At 32.3% G+C, this 24,155-nt stretch overlaps 1 protein-coding gene across 2 annotated transcripts in view; it reads left to right on the top strand.

Annotated features, from left to right (window-relative positions):
* Positions 1 to 24,155, top strand: part of Pof1b (POF1B actin binding protein) — a 75,202-nt gene that overhangs the window by 6,531 nt on the left and 44,516 nt on the right. Inside the window, exons 3-5 of one of the 2 annotated variants that reach the window (XM_046425367.2) lie at positions 8,626 to 8,700; positions 10,906 to 10,986; positions 19,031 to 19,132. In XM_046425367.2, the coding sequence (XP_046281323.1) occupies positions 8,626 to 8,700; positions 10,906 to 10,986; positions 19,031 to 19,132 (258 nt within the window). The remainder of the gene's footprint in view (positions 1 to 8,625; positions 8,701 to 10,905; positions 10,987 to 19,030; positions 19,133 to 24,155) is intronic. The other variant, XM_058572927.1, reaches the window with a different exon arrangement.

The following is a 24,155-nucleotide window of genomic DNA, read 5'->3' as shown; positions in this document are numbered from 1 at the left end:
TGGCCTAGCTAAACTCAAAAACTAAAAAGAACTGAATGAAAGACTTAAATATGTATGCATGTATATATTCTGTTTATATTTTTCTTCACAGAAACCACTATTTTTTTTCAAAGAGCAGGTGGCTAGGAAGAGAAGATGAAAAGTAGCTCCCTTTAATCAGAACGCATCTTCCTTCTTTTTTCTGAGACATGTTCTCACTATGTTGTTCAGGCTGGCATCACAGTCCTGGACACAAGCAATCTTCCTGTTCTACCTCCTGAGTAGCTGGGACATAAACATGACCAACTATGCCCAGCTTTCTTTATTTCTTTTTGGTATGTCATCTGGATTTTATGTACTCTCTGGAACTGCCTACAACCTACCTTACCCTACTAAATTAATTTTGAACTTTAATAAGTAAATTACAACATTATTCCCATTTTATATATGACATATTGAGGCACAGAGATATTATGTGACTTTCTCTAATTCATACAGCTAATAATGTGGAAGAAATGGGATTTAAATCCAGCAGTCCAGTTCTAGGTCTATGCCTATTACCACTACACTATGTTGAATATTTCTGGTCTATGCATTTGGTTATTGTTTATATTATAAAATCTCTGATATCTGATTCTTTGTTATATTTCATGATCATTTTCTTGTATGTTCTCCCATTATGAACCACCTATAATCCCTCAGAAATAAGCCAAAGGATTATAAGTAAATAGTATAAATGAACATAAATAATGTAAGTGAACATTCCACTTAAAATATAATGTTACTTACCAATAATGCAGAATTTTGATTTTTCAGAACTCCTTTTTAATATTTCTCAAAAAAATTTATTGATCATTTTATAACAAAATACAAAATAATATAGCACTAACTTGTAATTATTAGTTATTTAAAGAGTCCAAATGCATTGGGATAATTTTTTAAATATTTATTTTTAGTTTTGGATGGACACAATACCTTTATTTTATTTGGTTTTATTTTTTATGTGGTGCCAGTGTCAAACCCAGTGCCTCATGCATACTAGGCAAACGCTATACCACTGAGCCACAACCCCAGCCTCAGCTTTGGGATAATTTTGATAGAATCATTATGAAAAAATAAAATTGGGTTGCACATAATTGTGAATGTGATGATCTCAGTAGTAAAGTGTCATTTGATTTGTAATTTACAATCCAATGTGGGTCCAAACTGTTTATCTTAATGATGTTAAAATACCTCTTTAGGATAGTCCCATTACCTATCTCTTTCTGCAATGTGCTCCAGAATACTAAACTACTTTTTTCTTGAATAAATTGCATATTTTGCCTCCCTCCCCACTCCTACCTTTGTTAATTCCATCCCTGGCTCTAGCAATATACACCTTGCCTCACATCTCTGTAGAAACCCACCCATCCCTAAAAGTCTATCGGAAAAGTTGTCTTTTACAATGTTCTCTCCCCATCATCAATATAGTACTCCACTGCCACCTCCTTCCTAGATATGTTCTCCTTGTAATACCAATATAACTTTGCATTATTTAACTATCAAATGACATAGGTACCCATTATACTGACTAGTATAATTCTCTGGTCTTTCTTTCCCACCAGCCTGGACTATACTTCCTGAGGGTTGAGATTATTTTAAAAAAAATCAAAACTCAAAGACAAATACAAATAAATGTTTTGTTATATAGAACAGAACTGAAAATTATATGTAAGTTTTCCTTTTTCCCCTCTCTCTATCCATTTGCCTACCCCATCTCTGTTTTTCCCTCCCTTTCTTTGATTATGGCTTCCAAAAGTGTCTGAACATGGCTTCCAGCAGTGACTTTAGTAAAGACATGTGACTTAACTGGGACTATTTGTGGCTTTCACTCTTCCATGCCCTCTCTTTGAACTGAAAATGGAAGACACAAATTGCCTCTTTAAAAAAAGTGAACAACACATAAAATAAACATAAGGAAGCTGTTTAATGAGTCAATTAGTTTTCTATTCTAGTTCTTGGGCCCCATTAAGCATCTGGATTTGACTTGTTTATATTTGGTTTGTATATTTTTTTCCTATGGACACATATTTATCATTACTTATTATGGGAAATGTTGTTAAAGGGGTAGCTATTCTGGTTCATCATCACATCATTTCCCTGGGTTCTTATTGTGCTATTTCCTTTAATCAAATTATCTTGAAGCTGTTAGTTTGCTAGTAGAGATACTTCCTCCACCTTCCCTGCTGCTGAAATTCTAAGTCTTGTGCTTTTATTTATCACATTTTATTCAATGACCCTGTTAAACATATCAGGTATGTGTCCAGAGATTGCCTCATAAAAACTACTGCTACCATGCAATACTCATCCACATACTAAAACACATTTAGAAATTTCTAAGGAAAGTTTTTATTTCAAGCATTTTGCAAGATAATATGCATTAGTTGTCTATTATACAAATAAAGAAACCAAGTCTCGAATAGCTCAAAATTATTTGTTCAAGTTAGCATAGCTAGTAAATTATTGTGTTAAGTGTAGAAATCATATTTCCGCTACATTAGCTGTCTTCCTTAATTAACCTCAGATACTACATGTTTTAAGGTTAAATGGGTGAATAGTTTTTCATTTCAGCAAATCATTTTATGATTACCCTTACTGTATTTTTCCTATTTTAGAAAAATACATCAAAAATATATTGGAGATCAAAAATAGTTTTCATTCTGATTTTCAAGAAATAATCCTGAAATTCAGAATATACCCTAAGTTTTAAGATTAAAACCTCTCCAGATTCTGATTTCCCTTCTTTCTCCATGGCTGTGTTGCTATGGCTTGGATATAAGGTGTCCCCAGAAGTTCTTGTGTTAGTGCTGGAATATTCAGAAGTGAAGTGATTGGATATGTCGATTGAACATAATCAGTCCATCCTAGTTTGAATTAACAGATTGGGTGGTACCAGTAGGCAGGGGGAGTGTGGCTGAAGGATGTACATCACTGGGGGCATGCCCAGAAGGGTTATTCTTCCTATGACCTCCCCCTTCTCCTCCCCCTTCCCTTTCTCCTTCCCCCTCTCCTTCCTCCTCCTCCTCCTCCTCCTCCTCCTCCTCCTCCTCCTCCTCCGTCGTCTTCTTCTTCTTCTTCTTCTTCTTCTTCTTCTTCTTCTTCTTCTTCTTCTTCTTCTTCTTCTCTCTCTCTCTCTCTCTCTCTCTCTCTCTCTCTCTCTCTCCCTCCCTCCCTCCCTCCTCTCTTTCTCCTTTCTTTCTGCTTCCTTGCTGCAATAAGTTCAACATCTTTCCTCTACTGGACTCTTCCTCCATGAAATGCTGCCTCACTCTTGGGCCTAGAGCAGTGGAGTTCACTGTATGTGAACTGAGACCTGTGAAACCATGAGGCCCAAATTTCCTCCTCTAACTTGTCCTTGTCAGGTATTTTGATCACAGCATGAGAAAGCTAATCAAAAAATGTGCTACACAAAAGTACCCTCACTATGGTAATGACTGAGAAATTTGGGCCTTTTATACTTCGATGGATTTAATTCTGAAAAACAGCTATTTTAACAGCTGGAAATAAAGTGCATTTTCGTGAATAGTGAATTCCCCAGAGAAACCAGAATTTCCCAGTTCTGATTTAGAATGTACTAAGTTATGAGCAACTATCTCAACTAACGTAGTAAAAAATATCTCTAAAAGCAGACTGATTTTGATCCACTCTGATCTTAAAATTGGTAATTCCATGTGTACTTCATAAAAAGTAAATGGGGAAGAGGAGGAATTGTGCTGTTACAATTTTCACAAAGTGGATAATCATTATCAGAGGAAGCTCAGGAGAAACAGGCCTAGCTTTTATATCAGACCTAATTCCACACAATTATAAACAAAATGCTTTTTCACCAGAACACTACCTAAGGATAGTTGCCAAAAATATAATGTTTCTTATTTAGCAGGTCTGATCCACATGAATAAATGACTCAATAATATGCTTTATATTTTATCAGAAAAAATAGGGAAGGTCTTCCTACAAAATTGAAGGGTTAGGACTTTATAAGTATTAAATAAAAATTAAATGTTTTATTGCATTTAGAGGTCTATAACTACACTCTAAATATATAATGCATTCTGTAAATGCCTGCTGGATTTTTAGAAGCTTAAATTACTTATTCAATGCTCTTCCCTCACACAGTCATTTTTAGGTGGGTTTCTTAATTTCAGATATCCAAAAGTTGCTTTTGACAGCAAAAATTTAAAAAGACAATTACCTAGCTTCCTATTATAAGGACTAGTTGAATTTAACCCTTAGAATCAGGTTGCACAACTTGAAAAACAGAAAATATAATGAGATGAACATTATATGTAGCAAAATATAGTGATTAAGAACATGAGTTTTGGAGTCATTTTATCTGAGGTTGAATTACAACATGAAGGATTAGCTATGTAAACTTCATCTAGATAATTAACCTATCTTTGTCTAACATTACTCATGTATATAATGGGGTTGTAATGGTACATTCCTTATAGGGTTGTTTTGAGTATTGAATAAAAGAAAATATGTAATATGTTTGGCATTGAAAATTCTTAATAATTGTTGGTTGCCATCATCATCAGTTGCAAACAAGACCAAGAAGTTTAGAGGATTTAAAATAATTTTGTTTTTATGAAAAAAATGAGCTAGGAGGGCTTGGGATGTGGCTCAAGTGGTAGCGCGCTCGCCTGGCATGCCCAGGGTGCTGGGTTCGATCCTCAGCACCACATAAAAATAAAATAAAGATGTTGTGTCCACCAAAACCTAAAAAATAAATATTAAAAAATTCTCTCTCTCTCTCTCTCTCTCTCTCAAAAAAAAGAGTTAGGAATGACCTCCTATATTCACAGAATGTCAAAAATAGGAACTTAAAGATCTTCTAATTCACACTTACCTACACCCACATCCCATTTCTCACATGATGAAACTCAAGTTTATGGTGATGACACAGTTGTCCAATGTCACATAAATAGTTTGTAATATAACTAGAAGTAAAATTTTACCCCAGGCTCCTGACAAAATGTCCAAGAATTCGTCTACTACATAATAGCCACACCACCTCATCCCTGCCTTAAATTATTTGGTTATCAGAAATATAGGGTTGTAGTACAGATAGAGGATAAGAACAAAAATGTCATTGTTCATTGAATTTAATGATTTTAACATGAAGGATTTAAGTGAGCTATATAAAGATGCATGACACTGTAAATTAAAATCTGATATAGGTTATCATGAGGAAAGTTTGTATTATTATTCTTAAAGTACCCTTAAAACTGAGACATTCTCTTCATTCATTCGTTCATAAACATTTTTACCACTTCCAGTGGAACAGGCAATGGCTATTGCAGGATAACTTCCTTCAATCCTACCTACAAGTCAATGCTACTGAAAGTGCTTTTTCTCATCATTTGGGGCTTTCATTTAGATCATTTTACCTAATTCTGTGGTCTTCCAGGGAAAATGTATTTTCTTTAGCAAGTCTTTCTGTAATTAATAAATCTTAGATTTAGATGGGTTCCCCTTTTTGATCTGAAAAAAATCCATATTCCTATAATTTAATGTCAGAAATAGGAACTTAAAGATCTTAATGCTGGCCAACACTATATATCTTAATGTTTGTGATTTATATTAAGCTTAATGTTTTACTTTTTGAAGTTATTACATTTGTCCTGTAATATTTCCATTAGGGTTATATGAGAAAAGCCACATTTGTTTAAATAATCAATTTCAATAATGATAGTTCAATAGAGTTAGAAACAAATAAGTATACTATAATGTGTGGAATTAATGTGCCAACATTCCAAATGTAAGAAAATTAAGGTGTTCCTTTGTTTTAGGGTCAGACTAATCTTTGCTGAAATACAATTTGCCCTTTAAATGTCTACTGTCTCAGCATCTGAATGAATTAACCCTGCATATAGTACTATAAACAGATGTGTTGAGATGGCGTGTGTGTGTGTGTGTGTGTGTGTGTGTTTGCACCTGCCTATTTGGGTTAATATCTATGATTTTATAAAACATTGTAAACTTTTTATTACAAAACCTAGTCTACTTGGCTAGTAAGGTTTAGTATGCTTCAATTTGCTAATGCTATCAGGTTCTAACTGGTCTAATGGAAGAGGAGATAACTGCCACTTATAGAACACCTACCAGGTTCAGCTATATGTACAAACTGACTTCTTAGAATGATAATAGTATTAGCCCTAGCCTAAACAGGCTAAAACATTTTTAAAAAGTAACCAGCAGTTTTAAGTACTTTCATACATTGCTGATAGATATATAATTAACTTAGCCATTTAGGAATTCAGTTAGGTAGTATCTGTTAAAATGAATACTGCACATCCTCCATGCCTCAGGAATACCATTTATTTTGTGGGATTCTAGAGAAACACTCACATTGCACATGGATACTCACTGCAGAATAGTGAAAATCTGGAGATAATTTAAATATTGATCAGTAGGAAAATATATAAATAAGCTATCAAACAAACATTATAGAACACTATTAGCTTAAAATAATGCATTAAAACATAAACCTGTTATATAAGAGCTATTGTTAGTTTAAGTTGTAGAATAATAAAATTGTTAAATATTACTATTTATAATAGATATTTATGTAAAATACACAATAATGGTTATTTCTGGATAATTGATCTGACTGAAGGGAGGATAATTAAGGGAAGTTCTTTTACCTTTATCTGTATAAAATTTTACATTAAGATTGTACCATCCAGGCATGGTGATGCACGCCAGAATCCAAGCAGCTTGGGAGGGTGAGGTAGAACCATCACGAGTTCAAAGCCAGCCTCAGCAACTTAGTGAGGCCCTAAAAAACTCAGTGAGATAGTGTCTCTAAATGAACTATAAAAAGGTCTGGGGATGTGGCTCAGTGGTTAAGTGCCCCTGAGTTCAATCTCAGTACCAAACAAAACAAAACAAAAAGAATGTACCCATGTATTACATAATCAAAAAACATCCCTTTCCTTTCTGTCTCCTTGAACCTGCTACTCTTGGATCTGTGGTCCAAACTCACCTGCAAATGGTTGCATTTTTAACAATTTTCCTAAACAGAAGAGCATGTACCTGTTTGGCCTACAATCATTATTTAATTCCCTGTGTCTGAGCAATTCTCCTTGGCTACCAGCAGGAAATACGGGAACATACTGAGATGCTGCCTAGAAACAATGAACCTGCAATATTGCTGTTGATGTAGGGGGACAGGGAAAATGAAAATGCTATAAGCTGAACAATAACAAAAAAACAAAGTATGCAGAATATTTGGAAGTTTGAGTAAATGTATGGCCCTGTTTTAAGAATATATTACACTTATTATAGCTTTGCTTGTGTATGAATCTATCCATGTTTCCCATGATGGTGAATTTTAACATTTCCCTAGTTCCAAAGAAAAAATGTTTTTGTCTTTGTGGGAAAATTATCTTGGAGTTATATCAATTAATTTTAAATTACAAATATGGGGTGATAGAATACTGTGATCAACTCCGTGCACACTAATAAAGCTATGCAGGATTGCTGATTTGGGAATAATATAAATAATGATAGTATAATCAATAGAGTGATCATTTTACTTATAAAAATCATGTATATTTTTTCATTTTTATGGATCATTTTTACATTAGAGCCCACTCTTTGGAATTAAACTAGAATCAGAGCAGACAAAGCATAATTAAGTGGGAGCTTGAAGTAATCTAAGGGCAGCAGTCTTAGTCAAGTTTTCAAAGGTATTTTTCTATATTGTTTGGAATTTTTATAATATTAACTATTATTAATCAAATTAATAAATTATTAATTAAATTAATGAATTTATTAATTAAATTAATAAATTAACTATTATTAATTTTATAGTATTGTTTGATAAAATTTTGCATTTCTTAGCCTATTAAGTCCCAAATTTTCAATTGTGTGAGTATTTCACTGAAATTGACATAGGTGCATTAAAATTGGTTATAAACCAATCCAGAGCTTACATATCCTTTATGTTCATTAAGAGCAAAAATACAGGTTGCCTTATAAATAGGACACAGGGACAATATAGTATAAGACAATGTAGTATTCAAAGGACATTGGTAAAATATGATATCTGAGTTGCTGAGACAAAATAGGATATTAATTGCAGACATATGATAACATTGTGTATATATCAGCACCCAAAAGAATAAAAAAATATTTACTAGTATAAAGAGAATGTATTACTATGAAAATGACCCAGAAACTATGTTATCATAAGTAATTCAGTAATGTGCTCTTTGGAAAGATGGACATAATCAAAGAAAGCCCTATTTAATTTTCTTATTTCTGGCTAATAATATTATTAGAAAAATAAAGGAGATAAGCCAGGAACAGTGGCACATACCTGTAATCCCAGTGTCTCAGGAGGCTGAGGCAGGAAGATTGGCAAGTTCAAAGCCAGCCTCAGCAAAAGTGAGGCACTAAGCAACTCAGCGAGATCCTGTCTCTAAATAAAATACAAAATAGCGCTGGGGATGTGGCTCCGTGGTCGAGTGCCCCTGAGTTCAGTCCCCAGTACCCACCCCCCTAAAAAAGTAAGGGGGGCTCAATGCCTCAGGAAACTATATAATTTTTTAAAGGATACTGTTCAGTAATAATTACTGATCCTTTTGTTTCTCTCAACAGGAACTCCACTCTCCAACTCTGAAAATATCTTCTTGTGCCCCAAGTACTCTACATATAACGCAAAATACTGAACAGGTAAAAGAAATTATGGATGAGATTTGATTTGTTTTAATTCTTTTTATGTAAGTGTTGATCAAATTTGTAAACAATCTTTAGGCCTGCATTAGCCTTTATACACTCACAAAATGTCAGGATCCTAAAAAGAAAAAGAAGATTAAATATATAAGAATCAGCTCAGCCAACTAAAGGAATGCAAAATAAGTGCTATGAATGAGATTCTTCAATTTCATTGCCTATTCAATCTAATTGCCTTTAGTTTGAGTGCAGTTTGATTTTAACCAAAAATCTCGAGTGAGTATTTAATGGTACTTGACTTTAGCACCAAAAAAAAGTCCCTTGAAATTTGATTGACGAATGGACTTTGAGACTGATAATATTTTATGTTTATATTCAGAAAGAATAACTTGTAGGGTCAGAACTAGCTTTTTTCATGGGTGTATGATTTGAAAGAGACAGATGTCTATTTTTCTTAGCATTTAGGGTCTAATAATCCCACTTTTATAATTATTCTTGAATCTAGGCAATGTTTGTCTGAAAGATACCTATAATGATAATTAAATATTATGTTAGCAAATATGTGTTTAATTAGCTTGTAAACATATATCCAGAATTATATTCTAGGAAATCAAAACATAAAATACCTAAAGTTTGTACTTAAGTGAGAGGGGAGTATAGGGAATAGGGGATTTAGAAGATACTAGGGAAAGAAGATGCTGTTTTAAAAACAATCTCATCCTGATTAAGTGCCAGAGTATGAACTTGGATAGTGAGGACACAATGAAATAAAAAATAAACAAAAGTAGTCTCTAGACCTTGAGTATAATAATAAAAGTGTGACATTATGCAGAATTAGTAAGATTATCAAAGAAAACTTTTCCTACCACTTCCCAATTTTGCCTAGACTAAAGTCATTTAAACTCAGCAAACATTTGCTCAATGCCAAGTTTGTGACAGTATTTCACAAACGTGAATTACACCCAAATCTAACACTATGGTAGAATTGCTTCAAAAACCTAAGTTCACTTAAGTTACAGTTCCCCATCTCCAAACCCAGTCAAATAATCACATTAACAGTTACATATTTAATTTCTCTACATTTATGTTCTAATAATAAAAATATGTTATTGGAGAAAAGTTTATAATTACAAAATAATATAAGAAGGAATAATACAAATCACTCATTATTTATTCCCTCGCCCAGATATAGTACTTTTAACATTTTGTTGTATTTTCTTCAGTTCAGACACAAAACTAAGATCATAATATATATACTATTTGGTATCCTTATTTTTTCACTTAAACTTATATAATATTATGAGCTTTTCATGTAAATTTGCATTACTCAAGTATTTAATAGCTACATAATTTAGCCTATAGATTATTACTTAATTTTCCTCTTTCCTTAAGATTGTGCTCATTCTACTGCTCTTTTATCAGCATTATTATCTTTAAAAATTTCAGTAAGTATGTGGTATTCTTTTGTTAACTTTGATTTCTAATTTTATTGAACATGTTTTGTTAAATTTATTAACCATTTCATTTTATTTTATGAATTGTACATGTCGTTTATTCATTTCTCTATAGTGTCAAGATTTTTTTCTCATGGATATATAAGAAGTCTCTTTATATTAATGATATTGACTCTTACCAATATAACTTTTACAAATTATTTTGTTGTAGTGTTTTCTCTCCCTTTTAATGTTTATGGCCCTCTCCTTCCAATACACTAAAGATTTAAATGTGTGCATATATACAGACACACACACACATACACATAATTTTTTCATTCTGTATCCTTCTATTTTTTTTAAATATTACATGTCTTTTTCAGACCAAATACTTATTAAATAAATATTAAGCTATATTTTCTTCTAATCATGTGTAACATAGGGAAACAAATATTTTTGTTAATTTTTTATAATTTTTATAAAATAATTTTTTATAAAATAATTATATTTTCTACAAATATAATGCATATATTACTGTGAGACACCAAGAAATTAGCACAGTGCTGAGCACACAACACATGTTTTCATGAATGTTCCCAAGATTGAAATTAACTATAGATCCTCATACCATGATTCATGCAAATGACTCTAAAACTTTCACTCTAAACATTATTCCATACACACACACACACACACACACACACACACATATATATATATATATATATATATATATATATATATATTTTTTTTTTTTTTTTTTTCTTCACAGGAACTTCATTCTCCAGCACTGAAAGTCACAACATATCCACAGACAACTATTAGGAGATATATAGTACAGAATCCTGAACAGGTAAGATGTCACATAAAATCTTTTTCCAACATATAATGCCTTAGAAGTTGATAGGTAAACTAGAAGGGTGAGTTAGTTACCTGGTCATTAAAATCAAATCACTGGAATTTTTTCATCAATAAAGTGAATTTTTAATCATTAGTATAAAAAATGTCATCTTTCAGACAACCAGGCACCCATTCATTCTGACCCAGAAATGCAACAGTTCAAAGCAGCTTGAAAATTCTTGGGTTATAAGTGGTTTCTATTTCTATAGCTTCACTCTTGCACTTCTCTTTGAACCAAAGAGAAAAGGGACAACATTCTTTCATAGGCTTCCCATAAAATCTCTATCAACTCTTACTCCAGGGATTAGAGTTTTTAGTCTATTTAGATTGCATTTGAGATATGGACTAGAAAGAAGAAAATGAAAAGTCGAAAGTTCAAAACTGTCTTCATGTTTTGCTTTCTACAGTGTGTGAAGTATGTGCCTAGCAATGAGATGTTTTGAAAATTACATTGTATTTCTTATTAAGATACACAATCTTGTATTTCACAAAGTAGGTCATTATTCTCTGTTCCATTTTGAGGAGAAAATTAAGAAGAGTATTTTTGTTCACAGTAATAAGCTTTCCTTGATATATACATTCACACCCCCCCCCCGCTCATACACACACACACACACACACACACACACAACATTATGAGCAAAAGGAATTTCCATGAGGTTATACGGACACCATTTCACACTTGGAAACAGTGTAATCCAGATAGGAATACAGATTTTTTTTTTCTTTGCTCTCTAATTTATTTCTCCACTATTATGGGAAACAATTTTCTGTTCCACTACAAGATAAAATAAATGATTGGCATCTGCTATGGGAGGCAAAGCATTAAATTAGGGTGCTATGCTTACTACTAATTTAAGTAAGTGAGGTGGTTGTGTTTGTTTTCTACTAGTATCTAACCCCACAATTCCTTATTTATTTATTCTAAAATTATTTTCTCATGTTTGCTTCTCCAGGGAGGCCACTGGTTCTGCATGTGTCTGTGTGAATCTGTGTGCACACAAACTCTGAGTAGAATTTGGTTATTTTAGACATTTTCTTGAGTTCTCTTGAATCCTTATAAACCTTGAAAGAGGATATGATTATAACTAAAGCAATTGACTGCTTCTTCTTTTGCAGAATCAAATATTTAAGGAACAAATCTGAAAAGTAGAAGGCAGATAGGAGAAATTGGGGATGACCTGAGAGAGGACAGTGTATCTCTCTTTCTCATTTGACCAATTACTTTATACTTTTTCCATATTTCTCCCCCTCTTTCATTTTCTTTCTTTTACATGCAAAATGGGAGATGTGCATTTTTGGATGCATAGCCCAATTGATCTGGCTTCAAAAAAGTTAGTTCTAGATAGCACTTCTTTCCCATAATGTAAAAACCCGTGCTTGTCTAGGTTATATATAGAAATTTTAAACATCAAATAATTTGGATTCCAATCCACTTTGCCAGCCAAATTTTTGTGACATTGGATGAATTTTTATTCTTTGGTTAATGAGATAAAAGGAAAAATTAATATTCATTGGCTATATACCACATGCTAGTCAATTTACATATTGCATTCCATTTAATCCTACAAAAGCAAAGAAACAGAAGCACAGAGAGATTCATTAATCCATCCAGTAAATATTTATCAGTTACCTACTATGTGCCAGAAATTGCCCTAACAAGGTTTCCACTTTCTTGAAACTTAAGTTCTAAACTGGTATAAAAACATTCAGTTGCAAAGTGGCAGAGTTGGAAATGAAATTGAACAATACAGATCTGGGAGAAAAAAATATTGCAACTTAAGACAGTTGATGGAGGTAAATTGGTTACCAGATTCATACCTATATTTCTTTTTACCTGTCATGTAGTTGGTTACAAAGGCAGAGAAATTAGATGTATGCAAGTACATAATGTATTAGAAACCCTGGGTTTCCTCTGTAGGAACTCATAATTTTGAACTGTGGTTCAACTATAAACAATTTCTCAAGAAGAACCAGCAGAGGACTAAAGAAAAATAGTGATTTTAAAGCTTTTAAGTCTCTCCTTTATTGAAGAATAAAACAAATTTCAAGCCCCATGCTTTGTAAACAAAAATAATCTAATTGGTCTAGCAAAGCAGCTTGAAAATCCTGTCTAGATATATTTCCCATTTTATTTCCAAATACATTTCTTTTTTGTTTGCTCTTTTAAATCCCCTAGGAGAAGATTCTAGTTTAATTACACTATTTATAATAAGCTGAGCCTCCTAAATGGCAACTTCATCCTCTCACCTCCCAGCTTGTCTAATCTTTATTTCTCCTCCCTGTAATTAAACTGATCTCAATCCAATTCTTTCATTATGATTTCCTTCTATCTTTGTTTTTCATTTTGGTTGTTTTAAAATGTCCTTATTCTCTATTTGATACCATTTTAGTCAAAGGGCTTATGCATTTTCATTTATTATTTGAACAAGAAATGAAAATTCTTCTTTCTATTCATTTATAGAATTCTATTGATATTTATCAGTTTTGTTAATTTTTCAATTGTGGAGATTTTGCTATGGGGAGGAAACTATGCAGCCTTCAGATAGAAACAAGGAAATAAGACATGTTTTCTAAATCAAAGAAACTTCTAGTTCCTTTCGGGAAGGGAAAAAAGACATGACCACAGATAGCTGTGGAAAATACTTGGTGGGATGATAAAATATTATTGAAGTTCAGATATTGGAGATAAAACATATGTTGGGGGGGAATTATTGAACGATTTGTTGTGGTATTTAAGGTATTAATATGAGTAACATTGTTTTAAACATCCTTTTATTAAAAATGTAGCTAAAGTTTTAATAAGTGTGATTTGCTCAGGTATTCTCAAATTTACCACTCTCTTCTTTTTTTTTAAAGAGAGGGAGAGAGAGAGAGAGAGAGAGAGAGAGAGAGAGAGAGAGAGAGAGAAAAGATTTTTTTAATATTTATTTTTTAGTTTTCGGCGGACACAACATCTTTGTTTGTATGTGGTGCTGAGGATCGAACCCAGGCCGCACGCAAGCCAGGCGAGTGCGCTACCACTTGAGCCATATCCCCAGCCCTACCATTCTCTTTTCTGACAGCTGTTCTGGTGATAGTTTTAACCAAATTTAATATACTAGACATGGAGGTTGAAAGAAGAAAAGTCACATATGACCCTTAGCTTTTCATCTTAAGGCAATATAAATATGGCAGCCCAACTAAAAGCATTAAGACGGGTAGAGAAGATGAAGAAGTTTTGGCAAATAAGATTATGAGTGTTGTTTGAACCAGTGACATTTGAGGTACATGGAAGATGCCCAATAGTGAAAATGATGCAGAGAAAGTCACATTTGTGGTAGAGACATGGGAGTCCTATTAAAGTTATCATCAAAGCTATAGGGATAGTTGGGCATGGTGGCACATACTTAAAATCCCAGCATATCCAAAGTGTGAGGCAGGAGGGTTGCATGTTCAAAACTAGCCTCAGCAATATAGTAAGTCCCTAAGTAACTTGGTGAGACCCTGTTCCAATTTTTTTTAAAAATACTACTAATAAAAAGGGCTGGGATGTGCCTTGGTAGTCAAGTTACCCTGAGTTCAATCCCTGCTTTAAAAATAAAATAAAATAAAAGCTATAGGAATTAGTGAGATACCTGGGACTTAATGGAGAATGTTAAGGTAAGATAATCAAGAAATGCCTACTTTAAGGGGACAAAAAGGGGATGATTTCATAGGAAGAGGTGTTGTCAGAGAAGGATGTGAACATAAATAAATGAAGCAAATAGCAGAAGGAAACACGCAACCATCTCAAATTTTGAGAATAGAGACTTCATTAAGAAGTTAATATTGATGATTGAGAGACCAGTTTTTTGTATGTGTGGTGGCAAAATCCAAATGCAATGTTAATGGGTGAGTGTATCAAGAGGAAGTGGAGAAAATGAGTGAGGATTACTCTACTGAAATAGATATTGGTGAGAGAAAGGAAAGATGGGATGGGAGCTAAAGGAGAAAACAGAATTTTGCAGACCCTGGGAGAGTTGTAGATACTAGGAAATAACCGGTAATAAGGAAAGCTAAAGATGTAACATAGTATAGAGATAAATGGGTAAAATACTGGAGGTGTCAAGAGACGATAGGATTCCAGGAACATAAAGAGAAGTGACACTGGGGAAAGAGTATTTCTTTCTTCTTAGAGTAGAAACTGTATAGAGATTTCTGAAGTGTGGAGGAACATAGAGAGATAATATGGGATTAGGTTATCTTAGGTTTCTCCATAAACAGAAGGAGAATGAGGGAATATAAGCACATTGGGGTTTGAGAAAAATAATTAGATTTATATCCACAGTTATAAGAAATGTGATGTATATAAGTATAATCACCAAGGTTGGAATGCTTACTTGAAATTGTATAACTTGAATTTGGAAAGCTTGAAATTAGATAATGAAATTTCTTTGTCAGAGCTTTGTGGCCTGGGAACTAAAGAGTAGATGTTAGGAATTACATACTTGTTAGATGTGAGAACTACTTCCAAAGGTTCCAAACATAACAATTAAAATTATAAGATCAACTATTTTGAAAGCACCTGTTAATCTTTAGTGTGTATCTGGCACCAATTCAAATGTATGTATTGAACAAAAGATGCTGCCCAAATAGTAAAACTGTTTAGCAGTTTCTTTGCTAAAAAAATCTCAATTTCTGATTAAAGTTACTTTTCTGATTTTCTTTGTTAAAATAATTTATTCATATTGATATGTGGTTTTACTTTCTTATATATTTTTGAAAAATAATAATTATCTCAACTTGAACACTTTTTTGTAAGTCATTTTTTTGTTTTTTGGGGTTTTTTTTTTTGTTTTTTTTTTTTGTAAGTCATTTTTAAATAATGAGACCAACAAGCATTCTAGACAGAATCAGTACTGTTAACTACTGACCATCTTTCTTCCTTAAAAATAGTAATAAAGGCTCAGTATTTATGGTGCAATTTTCTTTGAAGAGAAAAGAAAATTGTATGTTTTGATAAATTTGTTTTCCCTCTCTTAGTTCATATCATCTGTTCTCACTCAATCATATGTTCCTTTGCTATGGAGTATTCAAGATTTATAAGTCCTTGTCCTCAATAAGCCAATTCTCATTTATTTTTGAAATCAATAATCTAGAAAAATTATAATAGTGTTCTCAGAAATTATTTTAAATATAGTATAGACTATACAGTATTATTAAAAACCAATACTCTTTTTACATTAAAGTTACAGATAAAGGGTACCTTAAATACATTATTATACTTGATACGAGATATCCTGCATTAATGTCTCTATGATAAGCAAACAAACTTCAGAGAAGTTTAAATGACTTTCCTAAGTTTCCACAGTGCATAGATAATAAAAGAAGAAATTAAATACAGATTTTATTATTTCATAACTTTTTTTCCATTAGATCTGTTTCTACTAATTTTGATAGTCTAACTCAATTAATTTATAATAGTCCAAATGCAATCCATTTTGTAGTTCTTACATGTTGACATCTCTGAAGCATTTAAACATTCAACTTCGTTCTACTTACTGAAAATTTCTCATCTTGATTTCCATGACACATTTCTCTTCTGATTCTCAGACCTTTTACAGCGTGTCTAGTTCTGTCTTTCATCTTCACTCACCTTTTCAGCAATTGCATAGTTTTAGCTAAGACGTCTAAGCAGTTGGTTCTGAAATCTGAATCTGCAGTCTTGAAATTCCTACTTAGTTCCAAACCTGAGTTTTCAGCCATATGCTAGATGTGTACATACAAGTGTCCACCCACATATTTGTTGTTTTGTGATGCTGGGGATTGAGCCCAGGGTCTCACACATGCTAGGTAAGCACTCTGCTACTGAACTACACCCATAGACCCACATATATTTTTGGTTACAGTCTTTCTCGCAGTTCTTTGCAATAATTTCATACATGTTAAAGGGCTTACTATGTGTTACACGAAATAAAGACATGAACCAGATCCAAATTCTAATAGGAGCATATAAAACTCAGTGTCTCAATGTTTGTTTTTTATACCATTGGCTATGTAGTAGACTCCTCCAGGTTCAACATCCCAGAGTCAACTTTGAAAAGTACTGCCCTTGAATATAAGAATAATATCCTAGCCAGTATACTTACTTGCATTCTTCCTTTTCTCTGGTTAATCTTCCTGAAGTAGACTTTTTTTCATCTTAGACACCCTTTTACAAGGACTTAGACTTCTTATTTTTTATTGAACCAAGCTATCTGACAAGTATATTCCCTATATATAACTTACCCTTTTTGAAACTTGCTGATTTAGATTTTTATACTTCACTTGAATAATTATTTTCTTCAGTTTGCTTATACCCAAAGATCATCTCAATTTTCTTTAAAATTCCACTTGATGCAAGTATCCTACCTGAGAACTACCAGATAGAACTCAGGTTTTCACCATCAGCCCATTTCTCTAAGTTCTTTCTCTATACTTTTTTTGGCACTTGTCACTTTCTACCTCTTACTTTAGGTATTTATCTTCATGTATTATCTAGAGCAGGGATTGAGAAAAGTTTCCTGTAAAAGGCCAGATGGTAAAAATTTTAGGCTTCATTAGCAACATAGGGCCTTGGATCTTCTTTTTTATTTACAGTCTTTTAAAAATCTAAATATCATGCTTATCCTGAGGACAGTGCAAAAAAACTGTCTGCCATAGTTTTATGAACTCTGATCAATATTAAATGCACCTAGTAATATGTGTGATTCATGTTTGTATGCCTCATAGCAGTTAGCAAAACACATTATGCATACAGAGCCATATGTTACATGATCAAATATAACTACTAAAGAAGTTCATTAACAAAATCAAACACACAGAAAATAGCTTCCAGGGGAATCTTTTTTAATATAATGCATCTTTAGATTTAATAATTCATTAGCTAGTCAAATTTAGTCACTTATGTATTTGTTTTACCAAAGTTTCCAAGGACCATTTAGTTAAAGCACCCTTATTCAAACTTGAATACCAGAAGTGTATAACTTTTGTGTCAAGAGTGTCTTAATTTCTCAACAACCAAAGTTTTAGTTCAGTTAGTCTAAGAGTATTTACGATAGTAGACTATAAAAATGCTAGTACATGTTGTTGATTTTAAAATGTCCTTAAGCTTAATTGTTAATACATGAGACCATCCCCAACTCTACACTTTTCTCCCATATTACAAAATAAATGAATGCAATTTTTGTTCAATAACAAAATAAACCCAGCTTTCATGTAAAGATTGAATTAAACCAAAAGATGGAAAAAAAAATATACTACACCTTACATTTTACACTCTTGGTCTGATTCTTATTAGTCCTTTTCTGGTTTATTTCAGATCTTGGACATGTCACTAGCCTTAATTCCATTGGTTGACATCTTCTAAGCACTTGGCTAATCCTCCAGCTATTTAGTTGATTATACAGAGATACAGTGGCTCTTAAAGCTTCTTCTCAGTTATTAGTATTCAAAACATGTTGCACTGAGAGTCTTCACCTTGATTATAATCACAAGAATTGTACACTTCAAGGGCACCCAAATCAAGTTCTGGGAAACAAATATTTAATACAATTCTACCTATTTTATGTCCTAGTAGTGCTGAATTATGTTTATTTTGTATTTCTATGATAATAATTTTGCATAGAAAGAAACCTACCAGTGAACTCAATTTAAATGGTCTTGACCTGATAGCATGTGATCTGCCTCAGAGGAAACTAATTGTATTTTGCTTGCCTTGGTAATAGAAAAAAAAAAGAAAGAAAAAATAATCTTTCCTACCTCATTCCAATTTTTCCCAAAAGACCTAGTAAAAGATAGTAGGAAAAATTCAGATTTTTCTCTTTGATAAATAAACTGCTTTTATTTTCTTATACATATTAGGACCTTATTTGGATGTCATTCCACTCTCCCCCTAAATCTGATACTACCTCAGACCCTATGACAAACCAAATATTTTAAGTTTCCCTGGAAAAGATACCTTTCAAAGAAAAACATAGGTTTTACTGTCTTTTTAGGAACCACTGTCTCCATTCTTAAGAGGAGGCCATTTCTTCCCAGGAAACAATGTTATTTATGAAAAAACAATAAGAAAAGTGGAGAAGCTAAATACAGATCAGGTAAGTAATAATTGTTTTAAAAGTTGTCTTATAAGTGTAAAACTTTATTAAGTGAATATTGAAATATTCATAAATATTTTAAAGATAGAGCTAAAATGACATTCAATTATCAAATGCCAGACAGAACCACCATGAGTTATAGTAATATTTCATTATATCTGTAGCTCTTCATGGAATCCTTAATAATCTCATATTCAGGCAAGTATTGGTACAATAATTGCCTCACATGCACAAGGCCCTAGGTTCAATCCCCAGCACCAATAATAAATAAATAAATAAGCTCATATTCATTTTATCATGTAAAGTATTATTATTCCTATTTTAGTAAAAGGGAACTGAAATCAAAATAATCACATACAAAAATAATGGTAGAATCTTAAATATATATATAAATGTTTTGTTGTTTTTCTTTTAACTAGTCTCACAAAAATAATAATTTAAAGCATTATAATTTTGTATTAATTATTTTAGCATATAATGAATTTCAAGTGAATAATATGTATGAACAAATATGTAATACACTGAATACTATGACAGATCGAGAACACTGAGGGTTCAAATAACATTTTTAAATTTTCATTAACTGAGAGACCAAGTACAGAGTGCACAGGTGCTAGAGGACCGCAGTAATCTCATGACATCTACAGCACCAAGTCCTTAAATGCAGTTGTTGTTGTAAGCAATAGTTTTCACATTGCTCTTTTTAGTGGATAAAAGTTTGTCCAGTCCTATTAGAGCCTGGTATTATCTCTTGGACAGTTTTGAACTAGGACAATGTATCAGTTTCCTAGGACTATTCTAATAAAATACCACAAATTAGGTGGTTTAAAAAATAGAAATTTATTATCTCACAGTTCTGAAATTCAGAGGTCTAAAATCACTGGGCAGAGCCCTATTCCCTCTGAAGCCCTTGGGGAAAGAACTCTTCTATGCCTGCTTCCTATTTTCTGGTAGCCTCAGACATTCTATGGCATGTGGATGCATTACTCCAATTCTCTTTTAATGGCATCCTCCGTATACATCTTCCCATTGTCTTCCCTCTGTAAATGTTTGTCTCTGTGTCCAAATTTCCCATATTTATAAGAATAATAGTCATATTGTATTAGGACCCATCCTAATTACCTCATTTTAACTTGATTACATCTATAAAGACACTGTTTCTTAATAAGAGAACATTCTAAATCACTGGGGGTTAGAACTTCAACATATCTTTGCAGGGGTAACAAGCAATTCATGATAGGCAGTTAAATAATATCAAATCAGTTTGGATAACAAAATCATTTTTCTCGTATACAAATGAGACTGGCTGATGTATTAAAATTTCATTTTTTGACTGGGGCATATGAACCCAGGGGTAATTTACCACTGAACTATCTCCCCAGTCCTTTTTATTTTATTTTTTTTATTTTGAGACAGGGTCTAAATTGCTGCGGCTGGACTCAAACTTATGATCCTCCTGCCTCAGCCTCCTCAGTCACTGGGCTTACAGACATGCACCACTGCACCTAGCCACATTTTATTTTGTAAGAACTTCATGGGCAGTCACTATCATATGTGTAGGAAATAACAAAGTTTACTTAATTGATGCCCAGCAAAAATGAAATTGAGTAAACTCTCAGAATATTAAACATTCAAATCTTTAAGATTTCATTTTGCTTAGAAAACTGAATATAGTATGAAGAGTTTGGTATGGAATATACTGAATATATATATATATATATATATATATATATATATGGAAGAGGAGTATCAGAATAGTTCAGATAATTATGGTATCAAGTAGAAAAATTTCATCAAATATTCCTGTTCTTCCAAGGGCCAGGATTGTCTTCAAGCTACCAAATTATAAAACCTGCCATTTATCCAACTGGGCTGCTAAAACAATAAGATTTTATACATTTTAATAGTAAAAATGTTGAGTAGGATCATTTCATGCTGCTTCTAGCTTCTTGTTTCAAAGAAAAACAGGTTTAAAATTGACCCCCTGTACATTATATTAACACTATGTAGGTGAAATAACTAAAGAAAAGCTCCTTTAAGGGAATACTGCCATGCCACAATGAATCCAACTTATATACATTATTATAATGCATTATTTAAAAATAATAGAAGGGAAATCAGTAAAGTAGAGGAAGGGGACAAAAGTAAGGAGGAGGGGAGGGACAGGAGAGGTACTGGAGAAATAGAATTAAATTAATTACGTTATGTGCATGTACAAACATGTCAACAGGAGTCCCACCATTGTGTATAATTATAATGCCCCATAAAAACAATAGAAATGAGAATACCACCACTGTTTACTGTTAACTTGAGTATTGACTTGGTTATGCCAAGTTTTTCTTATTAATGAATTAAATAATTTGGGAGTTTGGGAACTGCCATGGAAGCTGTCCAAGGTAAAAGGAACCCTGTAGTTGTAACAAACTATAACTTCTTTGCTCTAGTTAAGTTTCCTCTGTGATGAAGTATATACTAGGACAAAATGGATAAAATGAGTGTCTGCATGAAACTGTTTATTATCAATTAGGACTAGCTCATAGATGAGACCTGTCTAAGAAAAAAAAATGTATTTGTAGCAAAGAGTTGGTAAAGTAGTGCCAGTTGAAAGAAAATTATTCAATTCATATAATTTGTACTCTATAATTCTTTTTCTCCATCAAAGATATTGAATAATCTATGATAAATTAGTAATGTTTGATATTTTGTACTTAGAAAATTCAGTTCATGACATGCTTCAAATTTCCATTAATATATGAACATCTTACTTTAGAACAATAACTTTAATAGTCAGGTATAAGAATTTAAAATGAGATTGGGAGTGCAGCTCTGTAGTAGAGCTCTTGCCTAGCATGTGTGAAAAAAAATTAAAAATCTGCTAAGAGTTCAGTAGAACCAATGTATGGTTCAGAGGCTAGATAGGCTCAGACAAAGTGTACAGCACCCTAGATGATAGGAATGTCAGTGTTCTATTGAAGAGTCAACTGATACATTAACAAAGGAAGATAATTAATAAATGTTTTTTTTTTCTTTATTACCTTCTGTTGATGTGTCCTTTCCAAGTGTTTCCTCACTTGCTTTTGGGGGTATACATTGTTGTTATTTCTTCAGGAGAGTTTCTATTTCATTAGTGTTCAAGATCCCCACTGAGTTATGGTCTTCTCAGATTGTCAATGTGATTTTTATCCTAATCCAGATTATGATGGTATTGTTTACCAAAAAATAATAGATAATATATTCAAATCCTCAAATTTGTACAAAGGTTGCTGACAGCATATGCTTAATTTTCTAAACTGTTAAGATCTTAGTGCTAGCATACTTTCAAAGTAAGTTATATTTAAAAAGCATCTATAGAAAATAATTCTAAGCCTTTAGATTGCTTAGCATTTACCTATATGGCATTTACCTATATGTCTATCAAGGTGACTTGTATTTGCAAAATGTGTTTCTTTATCCTTTTGTTTTTTTTCCAGAATGTAGTGTGTGGTGTGTGTGTGTGTGTGTGTGTGTGTGTGTGTAGGTCATTTGTATACATGGTAAGAATTTCCAGAATGTAAAAGAATATAAAAATCTATAAAAAGTATAAAAATGCATACAATGAAAAACAAGCTTATTTGGATCAATTTGTCCCTCATTTCTCTTAACAGAAGTTGCCATTCTTAAAAGTTTATTGGTCAAATCATACAGAAGCATTTATGTATATTCGTAAATATATAGGTAAAAACATTCTTTATAAGTTACACCAGAATACTATATTAATTCTTCTGCACTTCTTTCATTTAACATAAGTTGAATTTTTCATATAAAAATTTAAAATATGAAGTATTTTACTATTTTAATATTGGTCAACTATCCACAGTTGAAAGAAATAGAGCATTGAATTCAAATGTTCAAAGTTGATTATACATAAATGTAGTATTATGACTCAAAATTGAATATTTTTATTTAAAAACAAGCTTCTGGATGCCTCTTATCAAAGTAGAATAATAACAACATACTATAGCAGATATCTGAATTCCTCGAAACTGAAACACTTAGATATATTAGTTTGTTTTCCATACTTACCTGAAAATATCCATGGCAAATAAACAATCAGGTAGCAAATATTTAGTTTAAAAATAACAAATTCAAGAATATCTTGAGCTCAGTATATGTTCAGCCAATTAATACCTGAAAGAACTCTATGCTAGAAATCTTGAGTTCCAACCCCAATTTTTCCATTAATTTCAGTCATTATAATTAAAACAACTTGATTTTCTAGACCTCAGGGGTTTATTTTATACCTTCAAAATTAGTGAGGTAGATAATAAAGTCAATGATGATGGTGACATAAATGATAATAATAGTAATAATAATAGTAATAAATGTATATTACTCACCTACCTTGTACTATGTAATATACAGACATTAGTGCATTTACCCCTCACAACAATCCATGAGGACCCATACTGAACCCAGTTTGGCAAATTAGAAAACTGGGACTCATAAAGGAGATATATATATAGATAGATAAATAGATAGATAGATAGATAGATTTTTTTTTAAAGATCAAAGAGTAAGTGGAAGAATTAGAGTTAAAAATCCATGTTTTCTGAATTGGAAGCACCGGTCACTGGTTTTCAATCTTTTTTTTCAAAAATTCATACTTGATTTTCATAAGCATTAGCACTTTGTTCCCCCTACTGTGACTCTAATATGCTTCCTGACATTAAAAATCACTACATTATTTTCTAATTTTATATCCGTCTACATCTTCAGTGTTATGGTATTATTATGTAATTAGATACTGAAGTGCCTGTTGAATCATTGAAGAAAGATTAATTAATATTAATATTCATTATACTTTTAGTGATAAGTGTAACTGGAATATTAATTTAATCAGACCATGTTATTCTCTGGCCTATCTAGGTAAGTATTTCTACAGTCACAGATACATGATTGAATAAAAATAGAATTTAATACAAGTTTTCCCAATGGAAGAATTTGAAAAATAATATATCACCAATTAATACTACAAATTCTAGGG

The sequence above is a fragment of the Marmota monax genome, unplaced genomic scaffold (genome assembly GCF_021218885.2).
Source record: "Marmota monax isolate L192 unplaced genomic scaffold, Marmota_monax_Labrador192_F-V1.1 WCK01_AAM20220418_F8-fsc00176, whole genome shotgun sequence".
Classification (NCBI taxonomy): Eukaryota; Metazoa; Chordata; class Mammalia; order Rodentia; family Sciuridae; genus Marmota; species Marmota monax.
Note: the sequence above shows the minus strand (reverse complement) of the source record. Positions and strands in the feature narration are given on the sequence as shown.